Source organism: Pecten maximus, chromosome 10 (assembly GCF_902652985.1).
Source record: "Pecten maximus chromosome 10, xPecMax1.1, whole genome shotgun sequence".
Taxonomy (NCBI): Eukaryota; Metazoa; Mollusca; class Bivalvia; order Pectinida; family Pectinidae; genus Pecten; species Pecten maximus.
The window spans coordinates 28,656,093-28,674,622 of NC_047024.1; the positions used below are offsets into that span (position 1 = coordinate 28,656,093).

The following is an 18,530-nucleotide window of genomic DNA, read 5'->3' on the forward strand; positions in this document are numbered from 1 at the left end:
CTAACATTGTTGGAGTAACTCCACCCCCTCCCAGTTTGTTTTATCGATTACATGTCAGTATTTAGTGACAAGGTTCTGTGGGTTTGCAAATCAAAGAATATCAACAATCACTCTAAATAAGCAAATAACAAAAATAAATTATGTGGAGAATTTATTCGCACCGAACAAGAAACAATGTATAAAGCTAAATATAACATACAAAATATACACGTACAAAATAACAAATATCATATACTGTTCCTAATCAAATCACAATAGCTGCCCATTGTTTGATTAGCATCATTATGAAACATTTAATCTGAAAGCAGGGAGGATGTCTAATTTGATTGAATTGATCACAAGATATCTACACCTTCCATCAATTCTATCTGGTAATGTATGTCTGTCACAAGTTTTGGTCCCAGCTCAGAGGCGAGCATTGTTTCTTCGCTCGAAATATCAAACTTAACAATTATAAGTTAATTACACTGTATTTCATTTAATGAATAATGACAGAACATTCTGTTCTTGTGCGAGTTAGACCTGGAATCAAACCTCAATCTTTCTGAAATTCAAAAAATTCGAATTCATAACTTAAAATAATTCTGAATCACCAAAGCTATGGCGGTATGTTCATACTTTTGTAGTGGAGTATAATTCTAGCTGATCCTTAGTTCAGGGAATTTGTGAGAAAAACGTTAAACTGTGGATAGTTTTCATTTTCAAAACGTACTACTTTCGTCATTTTGGAAGATAAACAAATCTTAGAAAATAATCTTCGTTATATCACTATAGTAAATCAAGACTTATTTCATATTCATTTCAAAATGCATACTTCTTGCATTAATATTGATAAAACTTACTTTTTGAAGCAATAAAGAGATAAGAATCTTGCTGATAATTTTACCTTGAAGACATTGGTTTGCTGACAGTGGATTAATAGTAACCACAAAATGTCAACGAAAATACCTCATCCATATAAGCCTCCTTTAAAGATGATTTCGTGGGAATCTATATATAGTAGTAGCTTGTATAGACATCAGCAACAACTCAAAAACAACCTATATAAACAAATACTACAAATCTCATTTAAGATCTGCTGGTTTGTCGTCTGTTGACCAATTTACAGACATATATCAATCATGGACGGATGCAACGAAATCTAAGTTTTGTTCAAGAAAAACAACAAAAGAGTAAAATGGCATCAACAGAAACGTCCTGTATACAAATTGCATAAAAATACCTAAAATAAGAAAGAATCGCAAAGCAGATATTAAAATGTCAAGGAAAATAAGCTAAAACTATGCAATCATAATTAATCAAAACAATACGTTCATAAAAAATATATAGAGAAAATCCAATCGTGTTAATACCACATTACGCCACCATACGCTATACACGTGTACAGTGATTAGGAATAACCTCACGTGTCATTATACGCAAATAGGTAAACATAAAGCGACTTGTCACAATGGAATTTATATATTGTTTCACATATTTTCTAAGCCGATTGCTGAGCAATAAGACATTTGAATGAGTTTGATAAAATCACTAATCACATTAAGTTTTCATGCCGTTTTCTTTTATGAATTACATCTATCCTATGCATGAACTGTGTTATTCTAAGAAGTTCATTAGAATATATTCTACAGAAAATTGTATAGATCAGTACCAATACCAATTAGAAACAACCACCCATTATCTGCCAGCTAATTTTAGTATGATAGTAGTTCCTATAGTTAGCGAACATTTATCTATATTGTAGACATTAACTACTTATCGAATCACAATTACACATTGGCTGAGCATTGTTAACAATAAACACAAATCGCTTCCAAATCCTTATCTGGTTTATACATATGGATAATAATGTTTTCAATGTATCCCAGTATAGTTATAACACGTAGATTTCGTGTCAGAATACAGCCACAACAGTTACGGATACAGGCTTGTATAATTGAGTGTTGTTCTACCTACAATAATACATTTATATGATATATATATTATATATTCCTATGATATTATAGTTTATATTTATATATGATATAAATACATAATAATGTGATATTACTTATAGAACTACTTCCATCAATGAAGGCGTCTGTTACACATATATACAATGTCGATAAATTCTTGATAAATATCTATCAATTATCGCGGTAGTTTCGACAAGATATAACACATATGTCTTTAAGTGTTAAGACAATATTTCAATAAATACCTAATTTAGATATCCTAATAGGTGATATGTATTCATGCATATGGTACTAAAGAAATATAACTCGTGTAACATTTGATACAATTTCAACCATTTTCTATCTACACAGTATCGAATGGTGATACTTTAGTGGTATTACAACGGCCACAGCCAGGGTGGGGAGAGATCATGTAAATCAAATCACAGGGACAAATGTCCAACCCATGGTCTAAATGTATGGACCAAGGGTTGGACATTTTTATCAAGTCCCTGCTATGAATCATATGTATGACTTTAGTGTGACCGTCACTAGGAATAAGGATAAGAAAATAAAGACAATGAGAAATATATATCAACAATGATGATAGATTTTGACCCAGCTAAAACATATTGAAAATACACTGCAATCCATAATTTCCAGAACACTTTACAGAAAAATGTTTTGAAATTCGGTAAATACAAAAAATGTATATCATTGAAATATTGTATTATATTGTCTATTAACTCTGTATGGTAATGATTTTATGGTGTATTAATAGTTGATACAGTTATTGATTATCTTAAAATTCCCAGAAAGTAACAGTTTTGCAATACCATATCTTTTTAGAAATTTCGTTAAATTGAGAGCAAACTTTTACAGAGTGACATTTTTGAAGGGATGATTCATATTAAAAAAAGACAAAGTTTTTATACATTTTTGGAATATTTGGAGAATTGGTCCCTCCCTTAACCCCTCTGAAACTTATTCCGGGCAGGTTATTTTCATGGAAATTTCCCATTGTCACTAACAAAAAAAAAGAAAAACAATCTTCAAGGAATGTAAAGTTTAAGGTTTCTGTTTCACTTATAATATTTCAACAAGTCAAAAAAGGGTTGTTTTGTTGTTTTTTAGGTGACAGTGAACTTTCAGATCAGAAGCATGTTGAAATGTAGAGAGTCTTATTCTTCTTCACGGAAGATGGGTTTCTTATCAGGAGAAGAATGGTTATGAAGACATCTCTGACCGTAACTTGCCCTAATTTCATCAATATTCAGATAAAATGACGGGTTTGCTTAAAGGCCATGATTGTTCACAATCGTTGCATGTTGAGTCTGTGTCATCAGAGTTCTATTATCATAATGTCACTTTTCTGTCACTAACAGCAACTCCAGTTCCTAGTGTGGGATTACCTGTAACTTATGGTTATGTGGTCCAACACTACATTGTACATGTAGGTTACCATGGCAATATTGCAATTACACATGTATATGACATATTGAAATGATAGGTAGGCAAATTATATATTTCACAACACAACTTTCTTTAACCATAATAAAATAAGACAATTATATTAATACTTAACAATAAAAACAACAGAATATGAATGTTTACTTGATCTCCAATTCTAAAACCACTCAAGATTGTCCATCACATGATGACAGAAAGGCCCAAGTGGTTTCCAATTGCTTGATCTCAATATGTAATGATCAAATGAACATGAATTATCATAATTCATCAAACAGCGGGAATAAAATCCAGCAAGTTTAAGAAATATTATTTCAACTGCATCAACACTAAAACCCTGATATAGCAGTTGTTGAAAAAAAACAGATTTAAAAAAAACCAAATTATCTCAATAAATCACAACCAAACACTGTTTAACAGATGTATATTAAAATTTTGCAGAACAACTAATCATAGTAAAATAGTTTTGTACATAATTTAAACAAGAACTTAGTTTTACTGCAGTCAAAACTTAAATCTCCAACTCAAAAATTTAATATAATATTTATGTACCTTATCAGACAGGTGTATTTATATGTACGATGTATATTGCATAGAAGATAGCATATAACTGATTAACAAGTTATTACTAATGGACGAATGAAATTACTGCATAGAAAATTAATTGGAATAAGCACTGTCAAGTGTATATTGCTGTGGAACAATGTTCATGTACAATTTGTCAGGTGGGTACGTATAAATATAAACAGACATACTGGGTATTGCTAAATCAATATTCGTCCCCTACCGGACCCAGCTAAAAATAGTAACAGTGACCTTGGCATAAATATGTTACCTGGTATATAATATTTTCGGTACAACTCATTATGACATAAAAAGGAAGAGAAAGTTAAATGACAAAATCACAAAACTCGTATTGCTGTCCTTTGATTTTTTACTGCCTATGTGATAACAAATTGCTTTTTAAGTAGAGTATTTGGTAAAAATGGATTTAGATATACATTTTATTTCATTAATATTTTTCTATATATTGTACATTGTACCTGGTAGATGTATTTGATTTTTATGATAATTGCTTTGTAAAAATCGTATGATATGTGAATCCATAAGTAAGAGCTACTAAGTACTAGCTTCATTGACTTCTGAATTAGTTTGTCCATATGGAAGCATTGTTCAAGCACATAAATTTTACTTGGGCAATATCTGTATGGTTTTATATATTTAAGTTAATGAATTTCCAAAGTTAAGTTACATATGTGAAATTTGGGCTTGGTTTGTGATCATCTAAATGAATAATTCAATGTTGAGATTAAATACTAGTGTATATACATATAGGTTCTTCAATGGACCTAAACAATTCATCATTATTTTATACCATAGGTACCCTTGGCCAAATCTTATTACACCAAAATTTCAACTAAAATTACTGTATAACAGTATTTCCATGGGGATGACTAATTACCTATTCTAATGGCATATACCTGTATATATAATGCAATTATGATTATTTGGTCTGTGAAATAATAGGTCTTACATAAATGTCAAGCACAATGTTTATTATTTGTATAAGAGCAAACTACAATGCAAGGATGTGTTATTACCAAATTGACACTGATCATTTGAAAGCTTGTATTTATGATCAAATAATTAATCTGGTATTGTTTTTTTTAAGAAAATATATTGCATGTTTTATGACGGGTGTGATAAAGCACGGAGATCAGTATATATACATGTATATGCATATAGGTAACAAATAAAATACCAACTAGGAACAGGTCACTAGCATATGCTAGTAATGCTACCAACTTTCTTTTGCTGAACGTCATCATCAGGCATGCACATTTACAAAAACATTAGAGAAAATTCAATATTATCTCCGACACTTGCCGCTAACAAAATTTGAGAATTTTGTGTATAATTTTCATATTTTGAGAGAAAAAAAATTCACCCAGGAAATAACCAGATTTGTGGTATTGAATATTAAATGTGATAGACAAAATATATTTATGATGGTCCGTGTAACAACAGCACATATGGAGGTACATGTATATAATATATATATGTCCTCGTTATACTTGGGTTAAATCTGTTATCTTCTCCTCGGAGCGATTTGTCTTCCAATGAATCTCCACACAGCGAATGGAGCGACACAGCATCGCCAACTGTATAAATACCTTCCTTAGAATCTCTGCGATCGGGCTAAACATGTGTCGCAATGTCATAAAACAATTCCACATAAACACTCCGAAGGGATGGACAAAGCCATTGAAAGCTAATGAAAAAAGAGGTTTGGCTATGTAGTCACCAAGGGTCCCAAATACTCCTACAATGAGTGGCTGAAGGATGTATTTTATTATGTATTTTAAAAGTTCAACAATTAACAAAATAACAACACTTGTAAGGATACGCAGTAATCCGAAAAACTCCTGATATATTCGCTGTAAAACCATTTCAGCTCTGAAAGAAAAAGGAAAATAGTCAGTTGAAAATGCATCAAAGTTCTGCATAATTACAGTATGGGTGAAAGTGTCGGATTCTTTTTTTAAAATACTTAAATATTTGATTATGTCAAATATTAACACAGACATACAAATGTACATGTATATGGGGAAGTTGTTTATAAAATACCAAGTTCAATATTTAAATATGGAAAATTCTAACCCATGTATACTAGATTATTTTCACAGCGGTGTTGTTTGTTGCACTTTTTGCAGTAGGACACAACAAAGGAATTAATTAATGGAGGATATATTTTCCGATTCGGGACAAAGTTGTTATTAAAAAAAAAATTTTTAATAACTGATTTAATATTAGCCTTCACAGTGTACCTGAATATGGTGTTTATAAAAATTGGATACGTTTTATATAATAACACCAGAAGCATTGTGAAGAGTCCATATTATCTTGGTATATTACTGGCTAGACCTACAATATGTATAATATTTATGTTTAAACCACAAAGCAAACTCACTTTTCAGCAATTTTTGGCATGAATGCTTCATTTGCGTCATCTTCCACTTCGTAATATTGTAGACTGCCGTGGCCGAAGTAATACACACTTCTGTGTAAGACATAACACACATCCAATTATTTATAATATGATTTAGTTAACTGAGAAAATAATGATTATTAATTTGTCACTACTTAATAGGCATTTTCCATTTAATTTTTATGTATATACATTTGCCTGACAATGTCACCCTATACCAGTTATAAAAGCAGAAAATAAACTGTTTTAAAAGGACCTAAATGATAGCCAATGCATGCCTGTTATAATGTTATCAATGTACCATTGGGGAAATTCAAGTTACAATTCATCATAAAAATGGGTTGTTCCTCTGTTAGAAAGGTAAATGTAACAATGTCAGTATTAAATGAATAGCTTAATTCAATTTTCAATTTTTCAGCCAAAGATTATAAGGTCAAAATCTCTTTGCTTGACACTTAAGCAATGAACTTAAAACCACTGTTCAATACTTATAATTACAATGTCTTACCATTTTCGTCACCTTTGAAAATAATTGAACCAACACAAAAAAATCCCGCCTTTTTTAATGTCACATGACCCACTGGGTGTTATAGCCTGAGGCACTGGGTGTTATAGGCGTATGGTGGCAACTGCCTCTTAGCATTGTGTCAATGGGGAAATGCGGAGCAAATGTAAATATTTAAGTTTTTATCACACTTGAGTAGTCTTTAAAGCTACACCCCCCCCCCCGGCTCTCTCTCCGCTTATCCCACCCTGAAAGTTTCCCCCCCTCACATAATGCTCAAATTGTCTTACCGTCCATCCTCGTCTTTCACAATGAACGGCGGGTCAATGTAGGCCGGCGTTTCCATAGCTAAGTCTTTACTAGGAGATACAGACTCAATTCTGGACACCCCTTGAACCACTTCTTGTGTGACCTTTGGCTCGATGACCTGACCTTGACCTATCGCCAATGATATGTCCCGGTGGGTACGAGGTGTTTCAGCCTTCAGTGCAATTCTTTGGTCCTTAACAGCTGTGGCAGCTTCCTGTAGGAGGACAAACAAATGTTGGATAACTTACATGTTCTAGATTTACAACAAAGACAAACAAAACTGTGAAGTACATGTATCTAAACATCTGAGCATGTCTGAGGAGTCAAACTGTTTACTATTTCTGTGAATTATTATTTTTCTTTCGGTTTTCCCAACACTGAAAACGTGTACATCATGTGTTCCAACAAAACCCTTCAGAGCCAAAGACATACCGACTTCCTAGCTTTACTCCGATTTGCTGTTGTGTCCTTTTTCTTGCCTCGTCCACCACTAGCCCAGCTTTTCCACGTAGCCTCGGACCTATTAGTCACCTGACCTTCGTCCTGTTTCTCCATGGCTAAGAACACACAAAAATGTTATCAATACATTATAATTTTTTCAAACAAGCAAAAAACACCAAATGAGTTAAAAGCAATGAATCCTTCCCGATAGTCTTTTTAAGAGTATAAAATACAAAAGAACCCAAATTACTTTCAGGAAGTCCTAATAACCTATACAGAGGGAGTATTTAATCTCAAATGGACCCCTTTTATAAAATACCAAGGGCGAATTCCAATATAAATTTCATCTCCTAATACTTGATTTACAGAATCTATCATTTCTAGCTTTAAGTATAGTCAGAGTTTCAATCTAAAGAACTTCATTAATCATAATAACATGCAGGACATGAATTCTGACATGGTCTTGACTTCACAAGTTATAGGAACTGTCCTTAGTTCTTGTTCCAATGCTGATAAGTATCACATTATGCATCATCATGGACAGTTTAATGAATGAATTGCTCTATTTTGTCTCCTTATGGCCCCTAAAGCTTGTATGCTATATTTTACTGTATAGACCCACCTTGTTCTGCCTCTCGCTGCAATTTGAGCCTTAGGTCTTCCGCCTGTTGTTCTTTTTGTTTTTCCTGTCGAAAGTTCTCTCTGAGTTCTCTTAAAGTCCTCTCATCTTGATCAGAGTCATCCCAAGATCCCATACCTGAATAGAATGGTAACAATAAATATTTACATAGATCCCATACCTACATAGAATTGTAACAATGAAAATGTACATAGATCCCATACCTACATAGAACGGTAACAATAAAAATGTACATAGATCCCATACCTACATAGAATGGTAACAACAAAAATGTACATAGATCCCATACCTACATAGAATGGTAACAACGAAAATGTACATAGATCCCATACCTACATAGAATTGTAACAATGAAAATGTACATAGATCCCATACCTACATAGAATGGTAACAACGAAAATGTACATAGATCCCATACCTACATAGAATTGTAACAATGAAAATGTACATAGATCCCATACCTACATAGAATGGTAAGAATAAAACTGTACATAGATCCCATACCTACATAGAATGGTAACAACAAAAATGTACATAGATCCCATACCTACATAGAATGGTAACAACAAAAATGTACATAGATCCCAGACCTACATAGAATGGTAACAATAAAAATGTACATAGATCCCATATCTACATAGAATGGTAACAACAAAAATGTACATAGATCCCATACCTACATAGAATGGTAACAATGAAAATGTACATAGATCCCAGACCTACATAGAATGGTAACAACAAAAATGTACATAGATCCCATACCTACATAGAATGGTAACAATGAAAATGTACATAGATCCCAGACCTACATAGAATGGTAACAATGAAAATATACATAGATCCCATACCTACATAGAATTGTAACAATGAAAATGTACATAGATCCCATACCTACATAGAATTGTAACAATAAAAATGTACATAGATCCAATTCCTATATAGAATGTAAAATTGAAAATGTACATAGATCCCATACCTACATAGAATGGTAAGAATAAAAATGTAAAAAAAAAAAAAAACAAGAAAAGTCTTGTCATTTCAACTGATGTGTTTTCCTGCACCATTGGATTAATTAGGGACTTCACAAAAATGCCTGACCAATTGCTAGACTGAGATATCTGCTCTGACAAAGTGACCTTTATACTATACCATGTTGTGGTCAGTAGAGAGCCTTCAAAGCCATCACATATTCCAATTCTGTATAGAAACAGGTCACCAGGCATACAAACAAACAAACAGGTCACCAGGCATACAAACAAACAAACAGGTCACCAGACATACAAACAAACAAACAGGTCACCAGGCATACAAACAAACAAACAGGTCACCAGGCATACAAACAAACAGGTCACCAGGCATACAAACAAACAAACAGGTCACCAGGCATACAAACAACAAACAGGTCACCAGGCATACAAACAAATAAACAGGTCACCAGGCATACAAACAAACAAACAGGTCACCAGACATACAAACAAACAAACAGGTCACCAGACATACAAACAAACAAACAGGTCACCAGGCATACAAACAACAAACAGGTCACCAGGCATACAAACAACAAACAGGTCACCAGACATACAAACAACAAACAGGTCACCAGACACACAAACAAACAGGTCACCAGGCATACAAACAAACAAACAGGTCACCAGACACACAAACAAACAGGTCACCAGACACACAAACAAACAAACAGGTCACCAGACACACAAACAACAAACAGGTCACCAGACACACAAACAAACAGGTCACCAGACATACAAACAACAAACAGGTCACCAGACACACAAACAAACAGGTCACCAGACACACAAACAAACAGGTCACCAGACACACAAACAAACAGGTCACCAGACATACAAACAAACAGGTCACCAGACATACAAACACACAGGTCACCAGACACACAAACAAACAGGTCACCAGACACACAAACAAACAGGTCACCAGACACAAACAAACAGGTCACCAGACACACAAACAAACAAACAGGCCACCAGACAACACACAACAAACAGGTCACCAGACACACAAACAAACAAACAGGTCACCAGACACAAAACAAACAAAAGGTCACCAGAAACAACAAGTCCACACACACAACAAAACACAGGTCACACAACAAACACACAACAACAAACAAACAGGTCACCAGACAACAAACACAAACAAACAGGTCACCAGACACACAAACAAACAAACAGGTCACCAGCACAACAAAACAGTCCGACCAAAAAACACACAGACAAAACAACGGTCCAGACAACAACAAACAGTCACCAACAACAACAAACAGGTCACCAGAAACAAACAACAGGTACCAGACACAAACAAACAGGTCACCAGACACACAAACAAACAGTCACCAGACACAACAAACAAACAGGTCACCAGACATACAAAACAAACAGGTCACCAGGATACAACAAACAGAACAATACAAACAAACAGGTCACCAGACATACAAACAAACAGGTCACCAGACACACAAACAAACAGGTCACCAGACACACAAACAAACAGGTCACCAGACATACAAACAAACAGGTCACCAGACACACAAACAAACAGGTCACCAGACATACAAACAAACAAACAGGTCACCAGACATACAAACAAACAAACAGGTCACCAGACAAACAAACAAATAGGTCACCAGACACACAAACAACAAACAGGTCACCAGACATACAAACAAACAAACAGGTCACCAGACATACAAACAAACAAACAGGTCACCAGACACACACACAAACAAACAGGTCACCAGACACACAAACAAACAGGTCACCAGACACACAAACAAACAGGTCACCAGACACACAAACAAACAGGTCACCAGACACACAAACAAACAGGTCACCAGACACACAAACAACAAACAGGTCACCAGACATACAAACAAACAAACAGGTCACCAGACATACAAACAAACAAACAGGTCACCAGACATACAAACAACAAACAGGTTACCAGACAAACAAACAAACAAACAGGTTACCAGACATACAAACAAACAGGTCACCAGACATACAAACAAACAATCAGGTCACTAGACACACAAACAAACAGGTCACCAGACATACAAACAACAAACAGGTCACCAGACACACAAACAAACAAACAGGTCACCAGACATACAAACAAACAGGTCACCAGACATACAAACAACAAACAGGTCACCAGACATACAAACAAACAAACAGGTCACCAGACATACAAACAAACAGGTCACCAGACACACAAACAAACAGGTCACCAGGCATACAAACAACAAACAGGTCACCAGACATACAAACAAACAAACAGGTCACCAGACATACAAACAAACAGGTCACCAGACATACAAACAAACAAACAGGTCACCAGACACACAAACAAACAGGTCACCAGACATACAAACAAACAAACAGGTCACCAGACATACAAACAAACAAACAGGTCACCAGACATACAAACAAACAGGTCACCAGACACACAAACAAACAAACAGGTCACCAGACACACAAACAAACAGGTCACCAGACATACAAACAAACAAACAGGTCACCAGACACACACACAAACAAACAGGTCACCAGACACACAAACAAACAGGTCACCAGACACACAAACAAACAGGTCACCAGACACACAAACAAACAGGTCACCAGACACACAAACAAACAGGTCACCAGACACACAAACAAACAGGTCACCAGACATACAAACAAACAAACAAACAGGTTACCAGACATACAAATAAACAGGTCACCAGACAAACGAAATAAATAAACAGATCAGATTTCAGGAAGTACTCACTATCCATGGATTTTTCTGTAGGACGTTTCCCTGCCAGGGCTGGAGAAGGGCTTGGAGCCCTGTCTACCGATACAGTATCATATATATTATCTCTTCTGTCATGCCCAGGTGGTGCAGCAGTGCGTCCTCTGTCAGGAGTTATTGCCCCTGTATAAAGGAAAAAAACATTCCTTAATGAAAACAATGTGGACTAGGATGTAACGGTGTAAGCTGCAGGAATTTCTGGCTTAGTGATTAGGTGCCGGAGAAAGTATCCTGTATCCATATATAGCAGCCAGGCAGGGCATGAGTTAAAAAAAAAATGCCTTCTTTCATCCTCTGTGTTACTATGGTACATGTATATATATATATATAATATTGGCATGTATATTAATCTGTAAGTGACTCTGACAAGATGATATCTTAATTATAATAATTACAGTATATAATAAAATATACAGTTTGTTTAACAAATATAAAAGCCTACCATTCAAAGCTCCTCTAAAGTTGTATGGAGGAGGGTCCCCATCATTTTCTCCAAGATGAGACCTTGATCCTTTGGGAGTCCCTTGATTTGACCTGTTACTGATAGCAACAGAAAAGGGCCATAAAATCAATTGGTTAATAATTTTATTAGATTAATTTATAGTTAATGAAGGAGATGTCTTGATAATGTTTTTTTTGGAAAATACAAATATATTTTTTTTCAAATGAAAGAATAACTCTACATTCCCTGATGAAGTGATGATCTTACCCATTTTTTACTTTCTGAGGCGTGGCATACAGGTTACTTCTTACTGATGCGTCTTCATCATCTCTTGCAGCAGGCACCGGCTGATCTAAAACAAAATAAATCATTTTTTTCCAAGAGGTTTTTAACAATGCAAAACAATATATTCATGTCAACCACCAAAACTCAGCAGGAATGTGTCCACATATGTAACATCAAGGACCACTAAATGTGACATGTATAAAATTGAAACTTTGGGAACCCTCCCTTCCCCACACAATTTTTATCCTCAAATAAGCTACTTATTTGTTAAAGCCCTGTCCTCTAGTTTAAAAGTTTAGTTATACATGTATCCTCAAATAACCCCCCCTCCACTAATAAGTATAAAAAGTTTAGTACTGTATTTATTCTCAAATAAGTCATCATCAAATTTAAGCATTAAAGTTTGGAGAGAGCTTATTCATAAACAACATTTACCTTCCTACAACATTAAAATCGATGATTCTGCAAAAAAAAATGAAGAATGGGGATTAATTATTTGTGGACAGGGGCTTATTTGTAGATAGATACAATAATTATAGAAATTATAATTTTTGCATGTTTTCTAACTGACATCTACAAGACTAACTTACTGGCTGATGCAGGAAGCCTTTCTTTTGGCTTTGGTTTCTGAATGCTGGACCTGACAGATTCATTCCTACTGAAGTCATCATTGTCTTCTTCCTCTGTCAGCTGTATCTGAGGAGGCATATGTGGTCCTGTTTGACGTGGAGAGGTGAAATCCAGTGTACTGTCCCAGTCACTATCACTGTCTCCACCATCATGCTGAGAATGCATCACTGCAAATCCTGATGAAAAAATGTGAGTACATTATTGTACATTAAATATTGTTTAGCTGAATACAGTATTACTATTACAGATTATATGTTTAATTAGACGGTAAGATGTTGATTGATATAGTAAATTCATTGTATTGTTTCCTCGCTCTTAACAGTATTCTTATCAGAACTAACTTCTAAAGACATACACAGTAGCACTGTACAGTGTAGATGTTAAACTGGTTGTATTTAGCCCGAGTTTCCTCTGGCCCTGACACCATGCCACCAGACATGGTGTCAGGGCCAGAGGTACTCCTATACGTATATGAGGTCTTATTCCACCTGATTACATTGGTGGATATTGTGACAGCCTGTCAAAAGTGTCCTGTCGTGTAAACCTCTAATATTATTGGAGTAGGCCAGAGGAAACTCGAGCTAGTAAATCATCGTCATGTACATTTGTAATTACCATACAATGTATATGGTGCATCCAATGCATACTTTGATACAGAGACTTGTATATCTATTATATCTGGTATATACGTCTCTGTTTGATACTATCTTTTAACGGTAAGATTTATTGTTGTTGTAGAAAGTTTAATACTGTATGCATTGTATGTAGGTGGTATCCCGTAGATATATCACTGAAATGGAATAAAATGTGGAACCCTAGCCGGATTTTCTACACTGACCACAGTCACCACAGGCTCCCGTTAGATACCACACTGAAAGTCCGAGTCCTGTGTCGGTCAGAAGAAACTCCGGCTAATAAATCAGTAAATTGTAAGCATGCTAACATAAGCTGTACCTGTCATAGAAATTAAAATAAATGTGGCCAGGTGGTTATAGATTTTCTTTCAATCTTTAGAAATATTTCTCATTGCTTCTTGCTGTTTGTAAATTGAGCAGCAACTTGCAGACTTGAGCAAGTCGCTTTCAAATGTCAACATTACCTATTATGATAAACTAAACGGACACGCGATATTCGGTAAAATGCACAATATATCAACATACCAATGGTCTTGATAGTTCACAGTGGATCTATAATTAAAACGAAATCAGCAGATGTACGTAGACAGAAGACATCTACATGACAGAATCATGTCAAAACAAGCGTCAGTGTTGCCAATAAAAACATTTAGCTTCCGGGTCGATAACTCTACAGAGAGAGAAAAATAGGTAGCACACCACAATGTGACGCGTCACAGGACGCAAGTGGTGGCAGTGCCTAAAACAAGGCGCTTTTTACGTGTTCAATACCGCATTTTTAAAATACAAGTGAATGGTACTTTGGCTGATTGAAAACTCCCAAATCATTGAATTCGCGATAACAACTTTATCATATAAAAATGTCTATTTGCGAAAATATTGTATGTACTTGATAATAATTGAAGACAGTATTTTTTGTTTTTATTGATTTACAACTTGATTGCAATATGGATTCTACATCTAAAATAATTGCGGAAGAGAATGGTGCAAGTAGTCAATCGGTAGATCTTATGACAAAGAAAAGGCATATACATGTACCTAAAAAAGTGAATTTCTGCGTTCAAGGGCTGCTTGGAATTGATGAGTATAGTTGTAAGTTTGCAGTTTTATCTTTATAAGTCTGTTATATATGACAGTTCTGTTATTTCATTGAGCAATGACTTAAATGTATTTGCTTTATTCATGAAGTTGATAACTAGACAAATGTGTGCTTCGTTCTGATTCTCAATAACAACAAAATGTAGTAGAAGATATCGTGGGAAAAATAAACCGCAATGGCCAATGCTGACACGCACAGCAGGAATACATGCCACTGTCCCAATATCATGACCACGGGCCTCTAATTGGTTATTGAGAAATTATTTATATGTGTTTAAACCTATTTACCGTCTATGAGCTTGAAAGTGCATCAAAGTCATTTATTTGAATACATTTTGATAGCCGTTCATCCCAGCATCATAATGCGTGTGGCCCGATAAATTTCACCGAAACAAGAGGCCCATGAGGCATGCGCCTTAACGGTCACCAGAGTTCTGATAAAAAAAAACAACTTGATTTTACGAGTTCTGATAAAAACTTTTAAAAATCAGTTTGTTATAGGTATACCACTGTCTCATTATCATGACCCTGGACCTCTTGGTTGTTGGGGAGTCGGTCAAAGATTTTAACACATCTTTGGTTATCGTGGCTAGGAGCCTTTTGGTTATGCACATTTGACCCTGTGACCTTGAAAGAAGGCCAATGTCTTTAATTTGAATAATTTTGGTAGCCGTTCATCCCAGCATGCTACTGGCCCAATATCATAACTCTGGGCCCCTTGGTTATTGAGAAGAAGTCAAAGAGAGGTCATCTGACTCTGACTCGGGTGACCTGAACAGCTGACTTCATGAAAAATAAAACCTGTAAAGATCCCAGATAGAAATTTCACCCAAAATCATATAATGGCATACGTGTGTACATGTAGATAATCTGAAGACAGCACGCGTATGTAACAACGGCGTTTGTTTGTTTTATTTTATTTAACAGCCAGGGTCATTTAAGGACGTGCCAGATTTTGGAGGTGGAGGAAGGCCGGAGTACCCGGAGAAAAACCACCGGCCCTACGGTCAGTACCAGACATCCGCCCCACGTGGGATTCGAACTCGCGACCTAGATGTAGAGGTGTCGAGACACCTTGTATTTCATGCCTTATATTAAGAGTGACACACACTTAGTGTAAGGGAGATAACTACTACATTATTTAAGAGGTTAACTCCTATTTGAAATTGAGTATACAGGATTAAATTTTAATATAAAAGTAGCGTTATGGTGGGGCGGGCAGGTGTTTGGTGTAGAGAATCACTTTGTGAATTGATAGATATACAACAACACATAATATGTCAACTTTTGTGGTAAAAAGTGTACCCATTCCAAATCCTGTCTGAGCAGAATCTTTATGATAAAATATTGATATTCTATATAGTACACTATGAAAAGGAGGGAGTTCATCTGATGCTGGTTATATCGTATTTTAGGTTTGTATCAACATAATTACTTCGTCTCATTTTATAAACATGTACATGCACTTTATGTAATTTTAATGCACCCGTGTGGGCCTGATTTTGGAAAATAAACTTTGTATAAACCTTGTATCTCAAAACGTCCAAACCTTAAGGTCCTGTAAAAGGTTATTTGAGGACTTCTGATTACATTTCAGTATGTATCAGAAATTAATGCAGAAAAAATAAGACAAGAACAAGAAGAACAAGAACAAGAAGAAGGGGTTCAAATAGAGCTAATAAAATATAAAATTGTGGCTAGGTAGTGCATTTCTCTACAGAATATGGGTTCTTTCTTAAACAACAAGAAATTACCAGATAATAGATTAGTTAGTTCTGCTTGTATCATTTAACGACAATACTTCCGATACTTTAACTTGAGCAGACTTGAATTTTTGTTCTTCTAATTATTGGAAGGGCGAGAGTTATACCTTTGATTGCACATAGTGGTAGACTCTATATGTGACGGATGAGTGAGTGTATATAAGGGTATTTACGATATGTCCTCAGTTCCATTGTACTCTAGCACAAGACATTATGTGTATCGACAAGTCTTTTGTGTAGCAAATAATTAAACGCATTTCTTCTGTATGAAAAAGGAAGTTATTTAAATGCTCTGTAAGTGGATACAGTTTCGCTCGTAAATACCACAAACAACTCTCCGTCTGACTTGTCCGTACTGATAAACCACAGAACTACTTGATTTTATATACGGTATTGTAATTAGGGTAAAACTTCAATGCACTCTGTAATTATACAGCCTAAATATTTTATCGCTTTCATTAAACGTCACCAGGACAGCTAGGGTCGTGTGAAATCAGGTGGTAAAAACGGAGACACAAACAGGCGGAAACAAATCCGAAGTGTGTACTGGTCTGTTGGCGACCTAGGCTCGACTCCGGTCTATGATGTTCCGTTAGGGCCAAATGCAATATCGCTCCTTCGCTCCTTCGTCATTGTGTTTTCGCTCTGCGTTTTAGTCGAAGGAGCGAAGGAGCGATATTGGAAAGTTGGCCCTAACAAGACACCATACCGGTCGGATGTAAACAAATATGAAGTCATCTGCCCGACCACGTGGGGCTTTCCGGGTACTGCAGTTTCCACAGGAGGTAGGCGTGGACCTACAGTGTATATGTCACAAAAATCAGCCTCTCCCGAGTATGACCCGTCCGACGACTACATATCTTTATGGTCATGGGACGGGTCATACTCGGGAGAGGCTGATTTTTCATACTGATAATTATTTTTGTGTGACGTAGGTCCGCGCCTATACCTCCTGTAAATATTTCCTCCTAAAATAAGGCCCTTAGTGCGTTTCCATCCGGGCCAACAAGGGTGATTAATTTACAGTCTGTATTGATACATTCAGTCTGTGTTTACAACTACGTGTTTTTGCAATAATACGTCTTTTTATACCCCTCCCCCCCCCCCCGTTTTTTCGCTTAAATATGCGAAAAATGACGTTATTTCATGTTTATTTGCGTAAAAACGTTATTTTTCTTTAATTACGAGAATACATGTTTTTTTCCTTCTCATAGTGACACTAATCACTTTTCGTATCGTGCCAGTGGAGACGGCTGATTTGTTTGTATTCATATTCTCTGTACTGTACTGTTTACGAGAATAAACAATTGTCATTGACATTGATCGTTCGCCGAGTAGAGGATCCCGATCCCAGCATAAAATCAGTCACCTCCTACTGCACAGTGGAAGGTTATTGGTCTATATTGACATGCAGTAGGATGCAGTTCCAATGGAGACGAAACAATTAAGTATACATGTGCTGGAGGAATCTAATATTTAAAACTATGCTGTGTGCAACGTTGAGTTAGTAGATCTGCAGATGGGAATTCACAATTCATCAAATATTAAGATACACCTTAATGCA

The 18,530-nt window shown here is 35.6% G+C and overlaps 1 protein-coding gene across 1 annotated transcript; it reads right to left on the reverse strand.

Moving 5' to 3' along the window:
* Window positions 1-136: 136 nt before the first annotated feature.
* On the reverse strand, window positions 137-14,746 carry LOC117335690. The gene is made up of 10 exons (XM_033895849.1): window positions 14,631-14,746; window positions 13,431-13,646; window positions 12,823-12,907; window positions 12,556-12,653; window positions 12,090-12,236; window positions 8,268-8,402; window positions 7,637-7,761; window positions 7,186-7,418; window positions 6,373-6,462; window positions 137-5,858 (listed from the first exon to the last, which is right to left on the reverse strand). Exons 2-10 carry the CDS (start codon window positions 13,633-13,635, stop codon window positions 5,471-5,473), a joined length of 1,506 nt encoding a protein of 501 aa, XP_033751740.1. The 5' UTR covers window positions 13,636-13,646; window positions 14,631-14,746; the 3' UTR covers window positions 137-5,470.
* Window positions 14,747-18,530: the final 3,784 nt, after the last annotated feature.